Raw genomic sequence first — 19,485 nt, forward strand, 5'->3', positions numbered from 1 at the left:
AGGTATAGAAAAAGCCCGATAAGTGAACTTATGAATATCGCGATTTATGTGGTTACTTGCGAGGCTATACTTGGAACCTTAGCAGTAACTGTCCGAAGATCTGCCCTATATAGTTTTGCGTGTTTTTCCTTCCTCTTAAAGCCTGTGGTGGTAAGATTCCCGAAAAAACGTGCAAAAGTACCGAGAAAGCCCGATAAGTGAACGTAAGAATTTCGCGATTTATGAGGTTACTTACGAGGCTATACTTCGAACCTTAGCAGCAGCTGCCCGATAATCTGACCTATAAAGTTTTGCGTATTTTTCCGTACTCATTGAGCCTGTGGTGGGTAGATTCCCGAAAATACGTGCAAAAGTACAGAGAAAGCCCAATTTGTGAGCCTAAGAATTTCGCGATTAACGGGGTTACTTACGAGGCTATACTTCGAACCTTAGCAGCAACTGCCCGAAGATCTGCGCTACACAGTTTTGCGTTTTACTACGACCACTTTGAGCCTGTGGTGATTAGATACCCGAAAAAACGTGCAGAGGTATAGAAAAAGCCCGATAAGTGAACATAAGAATATCGCGATTTATGTGGTTACTTACGAGGCTATATTTCGAACCTTAGCAGCAGCTGCCCGAAGATATGCCCTACACAGTTCTGCGTGTTTTACCTTCCAGTTTAAGCCTGTGGTGGTAAGATTTTTGAAAAAACATGCAAAGGTATAGAAAAAGCCCGATAAGTGAATCTAAGAATTTTGCGATTGATGAGGTTACTTACGAGGCTATATTTGATGGTTAGATTCCCGAAAAATCGTGCAAATGTACAGAGAAAGCCCGATAAGTGAACATAAGAATTTCGCGATTTATGTGGTTACGTACGAGGCTATACTTCGACCCTTAGCAGCAAGAAATGCCCTACACAGTTCTGCGTGTTTTACCTTCCACTGTAAGCCTGTGGTGGGTAGATTGCCGAAAATACGTGCAAAAGTGCAGAGAAAGCCCGATAAGTGAACTTAAGAATTTCGCGATTTATGTGGTTACGTACAAGGCTATACATCGAACCTTAGCAGCAGCTGCCCAAAGATCTGCCCTACACAGTTTTGCGTGTTTTACTTCCACTTTAAGCCTGTGGTGGTAAGATTCTCGAAAATACGTGCAAAAGTACAGAGAAAGCCCGATAAGTGAACATAATAATTTCACGATTTATGTGGTTACTTACGAGGCTATATTTCGAACCTTAGCAGCAGCTGCCCGAAGATATGCCCTCCACAGTTCTGCGTGTTTTACCTTCCACTTTAAGCCTGTGGTGGTAAGATTCCCGAAAAAACGTGCAAATGTACAGAGAAAGCCCGATAAGTGAACTTAAGAATTTCGCGATTAACGTGGTTACTTACGAGGCAATACTTCGAACCTTAGCAGCAGCTGCCAAAAGATTTGCCCTACACAGTTTTGCGTTTTACTACGACCACTTTGAGCCTGTTGTGGTAAGATTCCCAAAAAAACGTGCAAAGGTATAGAAAAAGCCCGATAAGTGAACTTAAGAATATCGCGATTTATGTGGTTACTTGCGAGGCTGTACTTCGAACCTTAGCAGCAGCTGCCCGAAGATCTGACCCATAAAGTTTTGCGAATGTTTCCGTACTCTTTGAGCCTGTGGTGGTTAGATTCCCGAAAAAACGTGCAAATGTACAGAGAAAGCCCAATAAGTGAACGTAAGCATTTCACGATTTATGTGGTTACTCACGAGGCTATACTTCTACCCTTAGCAGTAACTGCCCGAAGATCTGCCCTATAAAGTTTTACGTGTTTTTCCTTCCTCTTAAAGACTGTCGAATCTATGAATTTTGCGATTGATGAGGTTACATACGAGGCTATATTTTGAACCTTAGCAGCAGCTGCCAGAAGATCTGCCCTACACAGTTCTGCGTGTTTTACCTTCCACTTTAAGCCTGTGGTGGTAAGATTCCCGAAAAAACGTGCAAATGTACACAAAATGCCCGATAAGTGTACGTAAGAACTTCGCTATTTATGAGGTTACTTACGGGGCAATACTTTGGCCTAGTGATGGGCGATTCTTCAAAAAAGTATCGATGCCAAAGAATCGAATCGTCAAAAGAATCGATTTCTGAAAATCGATTATTTTCAAAAATAATCGAAGTATCGATGTCAGAATCGATACCAAATTTTCGTAGCGCGAAAAATTAAACAATTAATAATTAATTGAACATCAAATTAATACTGATAAGGTTATTTATTAATGAATGTATATAAAAATACATTAAATTTTAATTATTAAAACGGATATATATTATACATGATTTTAAGAAAAATCGTGATCACTTGATTTCAACTTTTTGAACTTGATTGAATCTTTCGAAATTGTAAAATTCCTCGCTTCAAGTTGCTTTTTAAAAAATCTCGTGAATTCATTTCATTAATGTATGTATATTATACAGCTGAAAATAAAATAATAAAAATTAATAACTTTCCATTTAAATATTATTAGTATCTTATGACTATTAAACATAATCTATTAAAACGTAAAAAGCAGTATTAATCAAAATCACCTCATTTTTTTACATTTACACAGGAAATCAAAATTAATAAATGCTGGGGAAATGTGTTATTAGATTGTTAAATTTAATTATATTATATTCTACACAACCACACAACAATCGAACATCTGTAACATGCCTTTTGATGATACTTACAATGACAATAAAATTATAATGTTTATAATACAATGAAATAATATATAATACATTTAATTAAATACATAATGAATGTCTTAAAACTAATTCACTTTAAACCATTCTTCCAGCGTGCAATTTCCCAAAAATAAAAGCATGTTTAGTCTATTACCAGTAAGTCGGTTCCGCCTGTCTCTCTTCGTATTGCCCGCTTTCGAAAACAGTCGTTCCGACGAAACGCTTGTAGCAAGCGTTGCTAGTACACGTGTAGCTAATTTACTCAATACTGGGAAATTCACTTGTAAATTTTGCCAATACACAAAAATGTTTTCCGTTCTGGAAAGTAATTGTAATTTGATATACCCTTCGATTTCTATATTTGTGTCGCTCGCAGAAAATGACAATGTAGATTGCTGAGATTGCTCCAAAATACTATCATGTATGTCCCAAATACTATTTGAATTTACTGTATTTACAGCTGTCGGTCTAGGTTTAGGATCTACTGGCTTCATTGTTTCGACCTCTTTTCGTATTCGAGCTAAAGCTGACGAAACAGCACAAGGGTCTTTAAAGTGAATTTTTTTGAACCTCGGATCCAATAAAGTTGAAACGGCGAGAAGAGAACACATTTCAATGTTTTTGAATCTGTTTGCTATTGCAGTTTGTAGTTTAGTTTTAAATAATTCTCCTACTTCTGTTGTGGGAACTGTTGAACAGATTTTCTGCTTCATGCAATTGATGATTGGAATAATTAAACTACATGTAGGGTAATCATCGCCACTGATCTCTGTAATTACGGTTTTTATCGGTTCCATAATAGGCAATATATCTTTAACTATACTTATCTCTTCTCTAGTTAATAAGTTTAGAGGCTTTTCGCACTTATTTATTGCGTTATAAATATATGGCTCTAGTAAAATATATCGTTCCAGCATTTCAATTTTTGTGGTCCAGCGAGTAGGGACATCAAGCTTCAATTTTAAAATAGTTCCTTCCGTTTTTCCATCCTTTAGCTGCATTTCTTTCAGTTTATCCGACGCCGGTATGCTTCGCTTCATTTGAGTAACAATGGCTTTAACTTTATCAATGATTGTATTGAATTCTTTAAAATTATTAAGCGCATCGGGTAACAGGTGAGAGACCACGTGAGCGATGCAGACAAGATGTTTGTCTTTACCTAGCAAATCGATACCAGCTTTCTTAATATTTGGCGCTCCGTCGGTGATCATCGCTGTAACTTTGTCCTTCTTAATTTTAAAATCATCAAATATATTTTGGATTGATTTCATCAGATATTCGGAGGTGTGATTTTCATAAAGTGGGAAGCAGCCTAGCACTCTTCCTGTCATTGCCGAGTTATTTACATAGTGTATTGTTATACCTATGTAACTCTGATTCGAGGAATCGGTCCAATTGTCAGCTGTGAGACAATAATAAGGCACATCCTCTAATTCTTTTATAAAAGCTTCTTTCATAATGTTATACCTAGATTCAAGTTTCCGGGTCATCGTTTTTTTTGATGGAACCTTGTATAAAGGTGCCAACAGTTTTATCAACTCCTTGAAACCTTCAAACTCTACTATCGAAACAGGCAGTGTATCTTTACAGATCATGTATAGAATGGTGTTTGAAATTTTATCCGACGAAGAACCACCATCTACAAATAAAAAATTGTAAATATGTTATAAAAAATTGTAAATATGTTATACAAAATTGTAAATATACTATAAAAAATTGTAAATATGTTATGAAAAAATGGAAGATTAAATTCATATTTTTGATTTACCTTTGAACGAGGTTATGCGAGCGAAGGCATCTTTAATTCCGCAAGGCTTTGCTATAAACTGTAAATGTAAGATATTTTTAAAAGATATTAAAAAACTAAATGAATCATGATAAATAAATTATTACTTACGTTAGATTGTTTTGTTACTGTATTACTTTTTAAATTTTGTTTAAGTGGCTGAATCGTAGCTGAAGGAGTTGACTGAGTCGATTTGTTCCTTTTTGGTTCAATGTCGTTTTCGACGTTTTCTAATGATCGTTTCACAGCTTTGGTTTGTGTTTCTGTAGGTGGTGTAGAGTTAGAGTTTTCAAAAAAAAGCGGATGTGCACTTCGCAAGTGTTTTAACATATTAGTTGTGTTCCCACATGTTTTGTATTGCTTTTGACAATAATTACATATTAAATAATCCTTTTCTTTTGCCTTTGAAATATGCATCCAAATTGTTGATTTTTTTGGTTGAAGTTTGGAGCTAAAAGATTTATCATCTTGTACATGTGTTCGATCTGTTTGGGGAGTTTCTGGTACTGTAATGTTCTGAGATCCTTCATTTTTTTCGCTATTGTCTGTCTGTTTTTCCACTTGAGGTACCAGAGGTTCCGATTCTTGCATCCTGCCTTCATTATGATCATCAGTAGCACAATAATCTACTGGATCAGAATAATAGTTTTCGTGTACGTTTGCGTAATATGTGGTACCACGTCCTGGACGGAATTTGAAATTATAAAATTAATTAATGGATTGTAAATATATTATGACGGTCGAACATACGCGTAAATTTAGATATCTATGTGAAATTTGTACAATAAGTAGATACAATTACCATCTTGAGGATAAATAACTTTATCATCTGTAATATCAAAAGACGGAAACATTTTCAAGCATGCATGGTTATTGGCTTCAACCAATTTGAATTTTTCTTTGCAGTATCCACAAGAGTGAATCTATAATAAAGTTTAATAAAAACAATTATTTTCATTAATTAAAACGTACCAGTGCATTTAAGATACTCACTTGATCCATTTTACCTTCACGGCGTTCATAAAAGTTTAGTCAGCAGACCCAGGCAGCACACAGCACTTATTGCGAGACACAAGCGATTTAGATGTGATTTAGAGGTTAGACTCACGTAGATGTTTTCTCTCTCTCTCTCTCTCTCTCTCTCTCTCTCTCCCTCGTCAGCTCAGAGTGGTAACTGACTAGAGAAAGAGAACAGAGACTACGGAAAATATATAGATATGTATACTGATTCCCTCTCCCCCCCCCCCTGTTTTCGTGCGACACGATTCGATTCTCAGTTCAAAAAGAATCGATTCCCGAGAATCGCTTGTCGAAAATAATCGACGAAATAATCGATTCTCCAAGAAAATAATCGTCGATTTTTAAAGAATCGAGTAGAATCGCCCATCACTACTTTGGCCCATAGCAGTAACTGCCAGAAGATCTGCCCTACACAGTTCTGCGTGTTTTACCTTCCACTTTAAGCCTGTCGTGGTAAGATTCTCGAAAATACGAGCAAAAGTACAGAGAAAGCCCGATAAGTGAACTTAAGAATTTCGCGATTTATGTGGTTACTTACGATGCTATATTTCGAACCTTAGCAGCAGCTGCCAGAAGATCTGCCATACAGTGTTTTGCGTTTTTCTCCGTCCTCTATGAGCCTGTTGTGCTAAGATTTTTGAAAAAACGTGCAAAGGTATAGAAAAAGCCCGATAAGTGAACCTAAGAATTTCGCAATTTATAAGGTTACTTACGGGGCTGTACTTCGAACCTTAGCAGCAGCTGCTCGAAGACCTGCCCTACACAGTTCTGCGTGTTTTTCCTTCCTCTTAAAGCCTGTGGTGGTAAGATTTTTGAAAAAACATGCAAAGGTATAGAAAAAGCCCGATAAGTGAATCTAAGAATTTTGCGATTGATGAGGTTACTTACGAGGCTATATTTGATGGTTAGATTCCCGAAAAATCGTGCAAATGTACAGAGAAAGCCCGATAAGTGAACATAAGAATTTCGCGATTTATGTGGTTACGTACGAGGCTATACTTCGACCCTTAGCAGCAGCTGCCCGAAGAAATGCCCTACACAGTTCTGCGTGTTTTACCTTCCACTGTAAGCCTGTGGTGGTAAGATTCCCGAAAAAACGTGCAAATGTACAGAGAAAGCCCGATAAGTGAACTTAAGCATTTCACGATTTATGTGGTTACATACGAGGCTATACTTCGAACCTTAGCAGCAGCTGCCAGAAGTTCTGCCCTATAAAGTTTTGCGTATTTTTCCGTACTTATTGAGCCTGTGGTGGGTAGATTGCCGAAAATACGTGCAAAAGTGCAGAGAAAGCCCGATAAGTGAACTTAAGAATTTCGCGATTTATGTGGTTACGTACAAGGCTATACATCGAACCTTAGCAGCAGCTGCCCAAAGATCTGCCCTACACACTCTGCGTGTTTTACCTTCCAGTTTAAGCCTGTGGTGGTAGGATTTCCGAAAAAATGTGCTAATGTACAGAAAAAGCCCGATAAGTGAACCTAAGAATTTCGCGATTAACGGGGTTACTTACGAGAATATACTACGGCCCTTAGCAGTAACTGCCCAAAGATCTGCCCTACACAGTTTTGCGTTTTTCTACGTGCTCTTTGGGCCTGTTATGGTAAGATTTTTGAAAAAACGTGTAAATGTATAGAAAAAGCCCGATAAGCGAACGTAAGAATTTCGCGATTTATGAGGTTACATACGAGGCTATACTTCGAACCTTAGCAGCAGCTGCCAGAAGATCTGCCATACACAGTTTTGCGTATTTTTCCGTACTCATTGAGCCTGTGGTGGGTAGATTCCCGAAAATACGTGCAAAAGTACAGCGAAAGCCCGATAAGTGAACATAAGAATATCCCGATTTATGTGGTTACTTACGAGGCTATACTTGGAACCTTAGCAGTAACTGCCCGAAGATCTGCCCTATAAAGTTTTGCGTGTTTTTCCTTCCTCTTAAAGCCTGTGGTGGTAAGATTTTTGACAAAACATGCAAAGGTATAGAAAAAGCCCGATAAGTGAACTTATGAATATCGCGATTTATGTGGTTACTTGCGAGGCTATACTTGGAACCTTAGCAGTAACTGTCCGAAGATCTGCCCTATATAGTTTTGCGTGTTTTTCCTTCCTCTTAAAGCCTGTGGTGGTAAGATTCCCGAAAAAACGTGCAAAAGTACCGAGAAAGCCCGATAAGTGAACGTAAGAATTTCGCGATTTATGAGGTTACTTACGAGGCTATACTTCGAACCTTAGCAGCAGCTGCCCGATAATCTGACCTATAAAGTTTTGCGTATTTTTCCGTACTCATTGAGCCTGTGGTGGGTAGATTCCCGAAAATACGTGCAAAAGTACAGAGAAAGCCCAATTTGTGAGCCTAAGAATTTCGCGATTAACGGGGTTACTTACGAGGCTATACTTCGAACCTTAGCAGCAACTGCCCGAAGATCTGCGCTACACAGTTTTGCGTTTTACTACGACCACTTTGAGCCTGTGGTGATTAGATACCCGAAAAAACGTGCAGAGGTATAGAAAAAGCCCGATAAGTGAACATAAGAATATCGCGATTTATGTGGTTACTTACGAGGCTATATTTCGAACCTTAGCAGCAGCTGCCCGAAGATATGCCCTACACAGTTCTGCGTGTTTTACCTTCCAGTTTAAGCCTGTGGTGGTAAGATTTTTGAAAAAACATGCAAAGGTATAGAAAAAGCCCGATAAGTGAATCTAAGAATTTTGCGATTGATGAGGTTACTTACGAGGCTATATTTGATGGTTAGATTCCCGAAAAATCGTGCAAATGTACAGAGAAAGCCCGATAAGTGAACATAAGAATTTCGCGATTTATGTGGTTACGTACGAGGCTATACTTCGACCCTTAGCAGCAAGAAATGCCCTACACAGTTCTGCGTGTTTTACCTTCCACTGTAAGCCTGTGGTGGGTAGATTGCCGAAAATACGTGCAAAAGTGCAGAGAAAGCCCGATAAGTGAACTTAAGAATTTCGCGATTTATGTGGTTACGTACAAGGCTATACATCGAACCTTAGCAGCAGCTGCCCAAAGATCTGCCCTACACACTCTGCGTGTTTTACCTTCCAGTTTAAGCCTGTGGTGGTAGGATTTCCGAAAAAATGTGCTAATGTACAGAAAAAGCCCGATAAGTGAACCTAAGAATTTCGCGATTAACGGGGTTACTTACGAGAATATACTACGGCCCTTAGCAGTAACTGCCCAAAGATCTGCCCTACACAGTTTTGCGTTTTTCTACGTGCTCTTTGGGCCTGTTATGGTAAGATTTTTGAAAAAACGTGTAAATGTATAGAAAAAGCCCGATAAGCGAACGTAAGAATTTCGCGATTTATGAGGTTACATACGAGGCTATACTTCGAACCTTAGCAGCAGCTGCCAGAAGATCTGCCATACACAGTTTTGCGTATTTTTCCGTACTCATTGAGCCTGTGGTGGGTAGATTCCCGAAAATACGTGCAAAAGTACAGCGAAAGCCCGATAAGTGAACATAAGAATATCCCGATTTATGTGGTTACTTACGAGGCTATACTTGGAACCTTAGCAGTAACTGCCCGAAGATCTGCCCTATAAAGTTTTGCGTGTTTTTCCTTCCTCTTAAAGCCTGTGGTGGTAAGATTTTTGACAAAACATGCAAAGGTATAGAAAAAGCCCGATAAGTGAACTTATGAATATCGCGATTTATGTGGTTACTTGCGAGGCTATACTTGGAACCTTAGCAGTAACTGTCCGAAGATCTGCCCTATATAGTTTTGCGTGTTTTTCCTTCCTCTTAAAGCCTGTGGTGGTAAGATTCCCGAAAAAACGTGCAAAAGTACCGAGAAAGCCCGATAAGTGAACGTAAGAATTTCGCGATTTATGAGGTTACTTACGAGGCTATACTTCGAACCTTAGCAGCAGCTGCCCGATAATCTGACCTATAAAGTTTTGCGTATTTTTCCGTACTCATTGAGCCTGTGGTGGGTAGATTCCCGAAAATACGTGCAAAAGTACAGAGAAAGCCCAATTTGTGAGCCTAAGAATTTCGCGATTAACGGGGTTACTTACGAGGCTATACTTCGAACCTTAGCAGCAACTGCCCGAAGATCTGCGCTACACAGTTTTGCGTTTTACTACGACCACTTTGAGCCTGTGGTGATTAGATACCCGAAAAAACGTGCAGAGGTATAGAAAAAGCCCGATAAGTGAACATAAGAATATCGCGATTTATGTGGTTACTTACGAGGCTATATTTCGAACCTTAGCAGCAGCTGCCCGAAGATATGCCCTACACAGTTCTGCGTGTTTTACCTTCCAGTTTAAGCCTGTGGTGGTAAGATTTTTGAAAAAACATGCAAAGGTATAGAAAAAGCCCGATAAGTGAATCTAAGAATTTTGCGATTGATGAGGTTACTTACGAGGCTATATTTGATGGTTAGATTCCCGAAAAATCGTGCAAATGTACAGAGAAAGCCCGATAAGTGAACATAAGAATTTCGCGATTTATGTGGTTACGTACGAGGCTATACTTCGACCCTTAGCAGCAAGAAATGCCCTACACAGTTCTGCGTGTTTTACCTTCCACTGTAAGCCTGTGGTGGTAAGATTCCCGAAAAAACGTGCAAATGTACAGAGAAAGCCCGATAAGTGAACTTAAGCATTTCACGATTTATGTGGTTACATACGAGGCTATACTTCGAACCTTAGCAGCAGCTGCCAGAAGTTCTGCCCTATAAAGTTTTGCGTATTTTTCCGTACTTATTGAGCCTGTGGTGGGTAGATTGCCGAAAATACGTGCAAAAGTGCAGAGAAAGCCCGATAAGTGAACTTAAGAATTTCGCGATTTATGTGGTTACGTACAAGGCTATACATCGAACCTTAGCAGCAGCTGCCCAAAGATCTGCCCTACACACTCTGCGTGTTTTACCTTCCAGTTTAAGCCTGTGGTGGTAGGATTTCCGAAAAAATGTGCTAATGTACAGAAAAAGCCCGATAAGTGAACCTAAGAATTTCGCGATTAACGGGGTTACTTACGAGAATATACTACGGCCCTTAGCAGTAACTGCCCAAAGATCTGCCCTACACAGTTTTGCGTTTTTCTACGTGCTCTTTGGGCCTGTTATGGTAAGATTTTTGAAAAAACGTGTAAATGTATAGAAAAAGCCCGATAAGCGAACGTAAGAATTTCGCGATTTATGAGGTTACATACGAGGCTATACTTCGAACCTTAGCAGCAGCTGCCAGAAGATCTGCCATACACAGTTTTGCGTATTTTTCCGTACTCATTGAGCCTGTGGTGGGTAGATTCCCGAAAATACGTGCAAAAGTACAGCGAAAGCCCGATAAGTGAACATAAGAATATCCCGATTTATGTGGTTACTTACGAGGCTATACTTGGAACCTTAGCAGTAACTGCCCGAAGATCTGCCCTATAAAGTTTTGCGTGTTTTTCCTTCCTCTTAAAGCCTGTGGTGGTAAGATTTTTGACAAAACATGCAAAGGTATAGAAAAAGCCCGATAAGTGAACTTATGAATATCGCGATTTATGTGGTTACTTGCGAGGCTATACTTGGAACCTTAGCAGTAACTGTCCGAAGATCTGCCCTATATAGTTTTGCGTGTTTTTCCTTCCTCTTAAAGCCTGTGGTGGTAAGATTCCCGAAAAAACGTGCAAAAGTACCGAGAAAGCCCGATAAGTGAACGTAAGAATTTCGCGATTTATGAGGTTACTTACGAGGCTATACTTCGAACCTTAGCAGCAGCTGCCCGATAATCTGACCTATAAAGTTTTGCGTATTTTTCCGTACTCATTGAGCCTGTGGTGGGTAGATTCCCGAAAATACGTGCAAAAGTACAGAGAAAGCCCAATTTGTGAGCCTAAGAATTTCGCGATTAACGGGGTTACTTACGAGGCTATACTTCGAACCTTAGCAGCAACTGCCCGAAGATCTGCGCTACACAGTTTTGCGTTTTACTACGACCACTTTGAGCCTGTGGTGATTAGATACCCGAAAAAACGTGCAGAGGTATAGAAAAAGCCCGATAAGTGAACATAAGAATATCGCGATTTATGTGGTTACTTACGAGGCTATATTTCGAACCTTAGCAGCAGCTGCCCGAAGATATGCCCTACACAGTTCTGCGTGTTTTACCTTCCAGTTTAAGCCTGTGGTGGTAAGATTTTTGAAAAAACATGCAAAGGTATAGAAAAAGCCCGATAAGTGAATCTAAGAATTTTGCGATTGATGAGGTTACTTACGAGGCTATATTTGATGGTTAGATTCCCGAAAAATCGTGCAAATGTACAGAGAAAGCCCGATAAGTGAACATAAGAATTTCGCGATTTATGTGGTTACGTACGAGGCTATACTTCGACCCTTAGCAGCAAGAAATGCCCTACACAGTTCTGCGTGTTTTACCTTCCACTGTAAGCCTGTGGTGGTAAGATTCCCGAAAAAACGTGCAAATGTACAGAGAAAGCCCGATAAGTGAACTTAAGCATTTCACGATTTATGTGGTTACATACGAGGCTATACTTCGAACCTTAGCAGCAGCTGCCAGAAGTTCTGCCCTATAAAGTTTTGCGTATTTTTCCGTACTTATTGAGCCTGTGGTGGGTAGATTGCCGAAAATACGTGCAAAAGTGCAGAGAAAGCCCGATAAGTGAACTTAAGAATTTCGCGATTTATGTGGTTACGTACAAGGCTATACATCGAACCTTAGCAGCAGCTGCCCAAAGATCTGCCCTACACACTCTGCGTGTTTTACCTTCCAGTTTAAGCCTGTGGTGGTAGGATTTCCGAAAAAATGTGCTAATGTACAGAAAAAGCCCGATAAGTGAACCTAAGAATTTCGCGATTAACGGGGTTACTTACGAGAATATACTACGGCCCTTAGCAGTAACTGCCCAAAGATCTGCCCTACACAGTTTTGCGTTTTTCTACGTGCTCTTTGGGCCTGTTATGGTAAGATTTTTGAAAAAACGTGCAAATGTATAGAAAAAGCCCGATAAGTGAACTTAAGCAATTCACGATTTATGTGGTTACATACGAGGCTATACTTCGAACCTTAGCAGCAGCTGCCAGAAGTTCTGCCCTATAAAGTTTTGCGTATTTTTCCGTACTTATTGAGCCTGTGGTGGGAAGATTGCCGAAAATACGTGCAAAAGTGCAGAGAAAGCCCGATAAGTGAACTTAAGAATTTCGCAATTTATGTGGTTACTTACGAGGCTATACATCGAACCTTAGCAGCAGCTGCCCAAAGATCTGCCCTACACAGTTCTGCGTGTTTTACCTTCCAGTTTAAGCCTGTGGTGGTAGGATTTCCGAAAATACGTGCAAAAGTGCAGGGAAAGCCCGATAAGTGAACTTAAGAATTTCGCGATTTCTGTGGTTACTTACGAGGCTATACTTGGAATCATAGCAGTAACTGCCCTATAAAGCTTTGCGTGTTTTTCCTTCCTCTTAAAGCCTGTGGTGGTAAGATTTTTGAAAAAACATGCAAAGGTATAGAAAAAGCCCGATAAGTGAATCTAAGAATTTTGCGATTTATGTGGTTACTTACGAAGCTATACTTCGACCCTTAGCAGTAACTGCCCGAAGATCTGCCCTATAATATTTTGCGTATTTTTCCGTACTCATTGAGCCTGTGGTGGGTAGATTACCGAAAATACGTGCAAAAGTACAGCGAAAGCCCGATAAGTGAACTTAAGAATATCGCGATTTATGTGGTTACTTACGAGGCTATACGTGGAACCTTCGCAGTAACTGCCCGAAGATCTGCCCTACACAGTTCTGCGTGTTTTACCTTCCAGTTTAAGCCTGTGGTGGTAGGATTACCGAAAATACGTGCAAAAGTACAGCGAAAGCCCGATAAGTGAACTTAAGAATATCGCGATTTATGTGGTTACTTACGAGGCTATACGTGGAACCTTCGCAGTAACTGCCCGAAGATCTGCCCTATAAAGTTTTGCGTGTTTTTCCTTCCTCTTAAAGCCTGTGGTGGTAAGATTTTTGAAAAAACATGCAAAGGTATAGAAAAAGCCCAATAAGTGAATCTAAGAATTTTGCGATTGATGAGGTTACTTACGAGGCTATATTTCGAACCTTCGCAGCAGCTGCCCGAAGATATGCCCTACACAGTTCTGCGTGTTTTTCCTTCCTCTTAAAGCCTGTGGTGGTAAGATTTTTGAAAAAACATGCAAAGGTATAGAAAAAGCCCGATAAGTGAATCTAAGAATTTTGCGATTTATGTGGTTACTTACGAAGCTATACTTCGACCCTTAGCAGTAACTGCCCGAAGATCTGCCCTATAATATTTTGCGTATTTTTCCGTACTCATTGAGCCTGTGGTGGGTAGATTACCGAAAATAGGTGCAAAAGTACAGCGAAAGCCCGATAAGTGAACTTAAGAATATCGCGATTTATGTGGTTACTTACGAGGCTATACGTGGAACCTTCGCAGTAACTGCCCGAAGATCTGCCCTATAAAGTTTTGCGTGTTTTTCCTTCCTCTTAAAGCCTGTGGTGGTAAGATTTTTGAAAAAACATGCAAAGGTATAGAAAAAGCCCGATATGTGAATCTAAGAATTTTGCGATTGATGAGGATACATACGAGGTTATATTTCGAACCTTAGCAGCAGCTGCCCGAAGATATGCCCTACACAGTTCTGCGTGTTTTACCTTCCACTTTAAGCCTGTGGTGGTAAGATTCCCGAAAAATCGTGCAAATGTACAGAGAAAGCCCGATAAGTGAACATAAGAATTTCGCGATTTATGTGGTTACGTACGAAGCTATACTTCGAACCTTAGCAGTAGCTGCCCAAAGATCTGCCCTAAAAAGTTTTGCGTTTTTCCCCGTCCTCTTTGAACCTGTGGCGGTTAGATTCCCAGAAAAACGTGCAAAAGTACAGAGAATGCCCGATAAGTGAACTTACGAATTTCGCGATTTATGTGGTTACGTACGAGGCTATACTTCGAACCTTAGCAGCAGCTGCCAGAAGATCTGCCATACACAGTTCTGCGTGATTTACCTTCCACTTTAAGCCTATGGTGGTAGGATTTCCGAAAAAACGTGCAAATGTACAGAAAAAGCCCGATAAGTGAACCTAAGAATTTCGCGATTTATGTGGTTACTTACGAAGCTATACTTCGACCCTTAGCAGTAACTGCCCGAAGATCTGCCCTATAAAGTTTTGCGTATTTTTCCGTACTCATTGAGCCTGTGGTGGGTAGATTCCCGAAAATACGTGCAAAAGTACAGCGAAAGCCCGATAAGCGAACTTAAGAATATCGCGATTTATGTGGTTACTTACGAGGCTATACGTGGAACCTTCGCAGTATCTGCCCTATAAAGTTTTGCGTGTTTTTCCTTCCTCTTAAAGCCTGTGGTGGTAAGATTTTTGAAAAAACATGCAAAGGTATAGAAAAGGCCCAATAAGTGAATCTAAGAATTTTGCGATTGATGAGGTTACTTACGAGGCTATACTTCGACCCTTAGCAGCAAGAAATGCCCTACACAGTTCTGCGTGTTTTACCTTCCACTGTAAGCCTGTGGTGGTAAGATTCCCGAAAAAACGTGCAAATGTACAGAGAAAGCCCGATAAGTGAACTTAAGCATTTCACGATTTATGTGGTTACATACGAGGCTATACTTCGAACCTTAGCAGCAGCTGCCAGAAGTTCTGCCCTATAAAGTTTTGCGTATTTTTCCGTACTTATTGAGCCTGTGGTGGGTAGATTGCCGAAAATACGTGCAAAAGTGCAGAGAAAGCCCGATAAGTGAACTTAAGAATTTCGCGATTTATGTGGTTACGTACAAGGCTATACATCGAACCTTAGCAGCAGCTGCCCAAAGATCTGCCCTACACACTCTGCGTGTTTTACCTTCCAGTTTAAGCCTGTGGTGGTAGGATTTCCGAAAAAATGTGCTAATGTACAGAAAAAGCCCGATAAGTGAACCTAAGAATTTCGCGATTAACGGGGTTACTTACGAGAATATACTACGGCCCTTAGCAGTAACTGCCCAAAGATCTGCCCTACACAGTTTTGCGTTTTTCTACGTGCTCTTTGGGCCTGTTATGGTAAGATTTTTGAAAAAACGTGCAAATGTATAGAAAAAGCCCGATAAGTGAACTTAAGCATTTCACGATTTATGTGGTTACATACGAGGCTATACTTCGAACCTTAGCAGCAGCTGCCAGAAGTTCTGCCCTATAAAGTTTTGCGTATTTTTCCGTACTTATTGAGCCTGTGGTGGGTAGATTGCCGAAAATACGTGCAAAAGTGCAGAGAAAGCCCGATAAGTGAACTTAAGAATTTCGCAATTTATGTGGTTACTTACGAGGCTATACATCGAACCTTAGCAGCAGCTGCCCAAAGATCTGCCCTACACAGTTCTGCGTGTTTTACCTTCCAGTTTAAGCCTGTGGTGGTAGGATTTCCGAAAATACGTGCAAAAGTGCAGGGAAAGCCCGATAAGTGAACTTAAGAATTTCGCGATTTCTGTCGTTACTTACGAGGCTATACTTGGAATCATAGCAGTAACTGCCCTATAAAGCTTTGCGTGTTTTTCCTTCCTCTTAAAGCCTGTGGTGGTAAGATTTTTGAAAAAACATGCAAAGGTATAGAAAAAGCCCGATAAGTGAATCTAAGAATTTTGCGATTTATGTGGTTACTTACGAAGCTATACTTCGACCCTTAGCAGTAACTGCCCGAAGATCTGCCCTATAATATTTTGCGTATTTTTCCGTACTCATTGAGCCTGTGGTGGGTAGATTACCGAAAATACGTGCAAAAGTACAGCGAAAGCCCGATAAGTGAACTTAAGAATATCGCGATTTATGTGATTACTTACGAGGCTATACGTGGAACCTTCGCAGTAACTGCCCGAAGATCTGCCCTACACAGTTCTGCGTGTTTTACCTTCCAGTTTAAGCCTGTGGTGGTAGGATTACCGAAAATACGTGCAAAAGTACAGCGAAAGCCCGATAAGTGAACTTAAGAATATCGCGATTTATGTGGTTACTTACGAGGCTATACGTGGAACCTTCGCAGTAACTGCCCGAAGATCTGCCCTATAAAGTTTTGCGTGTTTTTCCTTCCTCTTAAAGCCTGTGGTGGTAAGATTTTTGAAAAAACATGCAAAGGTATAGAAAAAGCCCAATAAGTGAATCTAAGAATTTTGCGATTGATGAGGTTACTTACGAGGCTATATTTCGAACCTTCGCAGCAGCTGCCCGAAGATATGCCCTACACAGTTCTGCGTGTTTTTCCTTCCTCTTAAAGCCTGTGGTGGTAAGATTTTTGAAAAAACATGCAAAGGTATAGAAAAAGCCCGATAAGTGAATCTAAGAATTTTGCGATTTATGTGGTTACTTACGAAGCTATACTTCGACCCTTAGCAGTAACTGCCCGAAGATCTGCCCTATAATATTTTGCGTATTTTTCCGTACTCATTGAGCCTGTGGTGGGTAGATTACCGAAAATAGGTGCAAAAGTACAGCGAAAGCCCGATAAGTGAACTTAAGAATATCGCGATTTATGTGGTTACTTACGAGGCTATACGTGGAACCTTCGCAGTAACTGCCCGAAGATCTGCCCTATAAAGTTTTGCGTGTTTTTCCTTCCTCTTAAAGCCTGTGGTGGTAAGATTTTTGAAAAAACATGCAAAGGTATAGAAAAAGCCCGATATGTGAATCTAAGAATTTTGCGATTGATGAGGATACATACGAGGTTATATTTCGAACCTTAGCAGCAGCTGCCCGAAGATATGCCCTACACAGTTCTGCGTGTTTTACCTTCCACTTTAAGCCTGTGGTGGTAAGATTCCCGAAAAATCGTGCAAATGTACAGAGAAAGCCCGATAAGTGAACATAAGAATTTCGCGATTTATGTGGTTACGTACGAAGCTATACTTCGAACCTTAGCAGTAGCTGCCCAAAGATCTGCCCTAAAAAGTTTTGCGTTTTTCCCCGTCCTCTTTGAACCTGTGGCGGTTAGATTCCCAGAAAAACGTGCAAAAGTACAGAGAATGCCCGATAAGTGAACTTACGAATTTCGCGATTTATGTGGTTACGTACGAGGCTATACTTCGAACCTTAGCAGCAGCTGCCAGAAGATCTGCCATACACAGTTCTGCGTGATTTACCTTCCACTTTAAGCCTATGGTGGTAGGATTTCCGAAAAAACGTGCAAATGTACAGAAAAAGCCCGATAAGTGAACCTAAGAATTTCGCGATTTATGTGGTTACTTACGAAGCTATACTTCGACCCTTAGCAGTAACTGCCCGAAGATCTGCCCTATAAAGTTTTGCGTATTTTTCCGTACTCATTGAGCCTGTGGTGGGTAGATTCCCGAAAATACGTGCAAAAGTACAGCGAAAGCCCGATAAGCGAACTTAAGAATATCGCGATTTATGTGGTTACTTACGAGGCTATACGTGGAACCTTCGCAGTATCTGCCCTATAAAGTTTTGCGTGTTTTTCCTTCCTCTTAAAGCCTGTGGTGGTAAGATTTTTGAAAAAACATGCAAAGGTATAGAAAAGGCCCAATAAGTGAATCTAAGAATTTTGCGATTGATGAGGTTACTTACGAGGCTATATTTCGAACCTTAGCAGCAACTGCCCGAAGATCTGCCCTACACAGTTTTGCGTGTTTTTCCTTCCTCTTAAAGCCTGTGGTGGTAAGATTTTTGAAAAAACATGCAAAGGTATAGAAAAAGCCCGATAAGTGAACTTAAGACTATCGCGATTTATGTGGTTACTTACGAGGCTATACTTGGAACCTTAGCAGTAACTGCCCGTAGATCTGCCCTAAACAGTTTTGCGTTTTACTACGACCACTTTGAGCCTGTGGTGATTAGATACCCGAAAAAACGTGCAGAGGTATAGAAAAACCCCGATAAGTGAACATAAGAATATCGCGATTTATGTGGTTACTTACGAGGCTATATTTCGAACTTTAGCAGCAGCTGCCCGAAGATATGCCCTACACAGTTCTGCGTGTTTTTCCTTCCTCTTAAAGCCTGTGGTAGTAAGATTTTTGAAAAAACATGCAAAGGTATAGAAAAAGCCCGATAAGTGAATCTAAGAATTTTGCGATTGATGAGGTTACTTACGAGGCTATATTTGATGGTTAGATTCCCGAAAAATCGTGCAAATGTACAGAGAAAGCCCGATAAGTGAACATAAGAATTTCGCGATTTATGTGGTTACGTACGAGGCTATACTTCGAACCTTAGCAGCAGCTGCCCAAAGATCTGCCCTAAATAGTTTTGCGTTTTTCCCCGTCCTCTTTGAACCTGTGGTGGTTAGATTCCCAAAAAAACGTGCAAAGGTATAGAAAAAGCCCGATAAGTGGACTTAAGAATTTCGCGATTAACGGGGTTACTTACGAGGCTATATTTCGAACCTTAGCAGCAGCTGCCCAAAGATCTGCCCTACTCAGGTTTGCGTTTTTCTCCGTCCTCTTTGAACCTGTGGTGGTTAGATTCCCAGAAAAACGTGCAAAAGTACAGAGAATGCCCGATAAGTGAACTTAAGAATTTCGCGATTTATGTGGTTACGTACGAGGCTATACTTCGAACCTTAGCAGCAGCTGCCAGAAGATCTGCCATACACAGTTCTGCGTAATTTACCTACCACTTTAAGCCTATGGTGGTAGGATTTTCGGAAAAACGTGCAAATGTACAGAAAAAGCCCGATAAGTGAACCTGAGAATTTCGCGATTTATGTGGTTACTTACGAAGCTATACTTCGCCCTTAGCAGTAACTGCCCGAAGATCTGCCCTATAAAGTTTTGCGTATTTTTCCGTACTTATTGAGCCTGTGGTTGGTAGATTCCCGAAAATACGTGCAAAATTACAGCGAAAGCCCGATAAGTGAACTTAAGAATATCGCGATTTATGTGGTTACTTACGAGGCTGTACGTGGAACCTTCGCAGTAACTGCCCGAAGATCTGCCCTATAAAGATTTGCGTGTTTTTCCTTCCTCTTAAAGCCTGT

General features: G+C 40.3%; 2 protein-coding genes across 2 annotated transcripts in view; both read right to left on the minus strand.

Annotated features, from left to right (window-relative positions):
• Positions 1–19,485, minus strand: part of LOC103315356 — a 144,462-nt gene that overhangs the window by 46,417 nt on the left and 78,560 nt on the right. The window lies entirely within an intron of this gene.
• LOC103317092 (zinc finger BED domain-containing protein 1-like) lies at positions 2,744–5,614 on the minus strand. The gene is made up of 4 exons (XM_031930401.1): positions 5,279–5,614; positions 4,588–5,159; positions 4,459–4,516; positions 2,744–4,329 (listed from the first exon to the last, which is right to left on the minus strand). The coding sequence occupies exons 1-4, from the start codon at positions 5,328–5,330 to the stop codon at positions 2,777–2,779; spliced, it is 2,235 nt and encodes a 744-aa protein (XP_031786261.1). The 5' UTR covers positions 5,331–5,614; the 3' UTR covers positions 2,744–2,776.

Source organism: Nasonia vitripennis, chromosome 4 (genome assembly GCF_009193385.2).
Source record: "Nasonia vitripennis strain AsymCx chromosome 4, Nvit_psr_1.1, whole genome shotgun sequence".
NCBI lineage: Eukaryota > Metazoa > Arthropoda > Insecta > Hymenoptera > Pteromalidae > Nasonia > Nasonia vitripennis.

Coding starts and splice junctions, on each gene's coding strand:
- LOC103317092 (XM_031930401.1), bottom strand. CDS start 5,330: ATGTTTCCGTCTTTTGATATTACAGATGATAAAGTTATTTATCCTCAA. Junction 5,160..5,278: donor AGTTATTTATCCTCAAGATG/GTAATTGTATCT, acceptor AATTCCGTCCAG/GACGTGGTACCACATATTAC. Junction 4,330..4,458: donor TCGCATAACCTCGTTCAAAG/GTAAATCAAAAA, acceptor TTTTATTTGTAG/ATGGTGGTTCTTCGTCGGAT.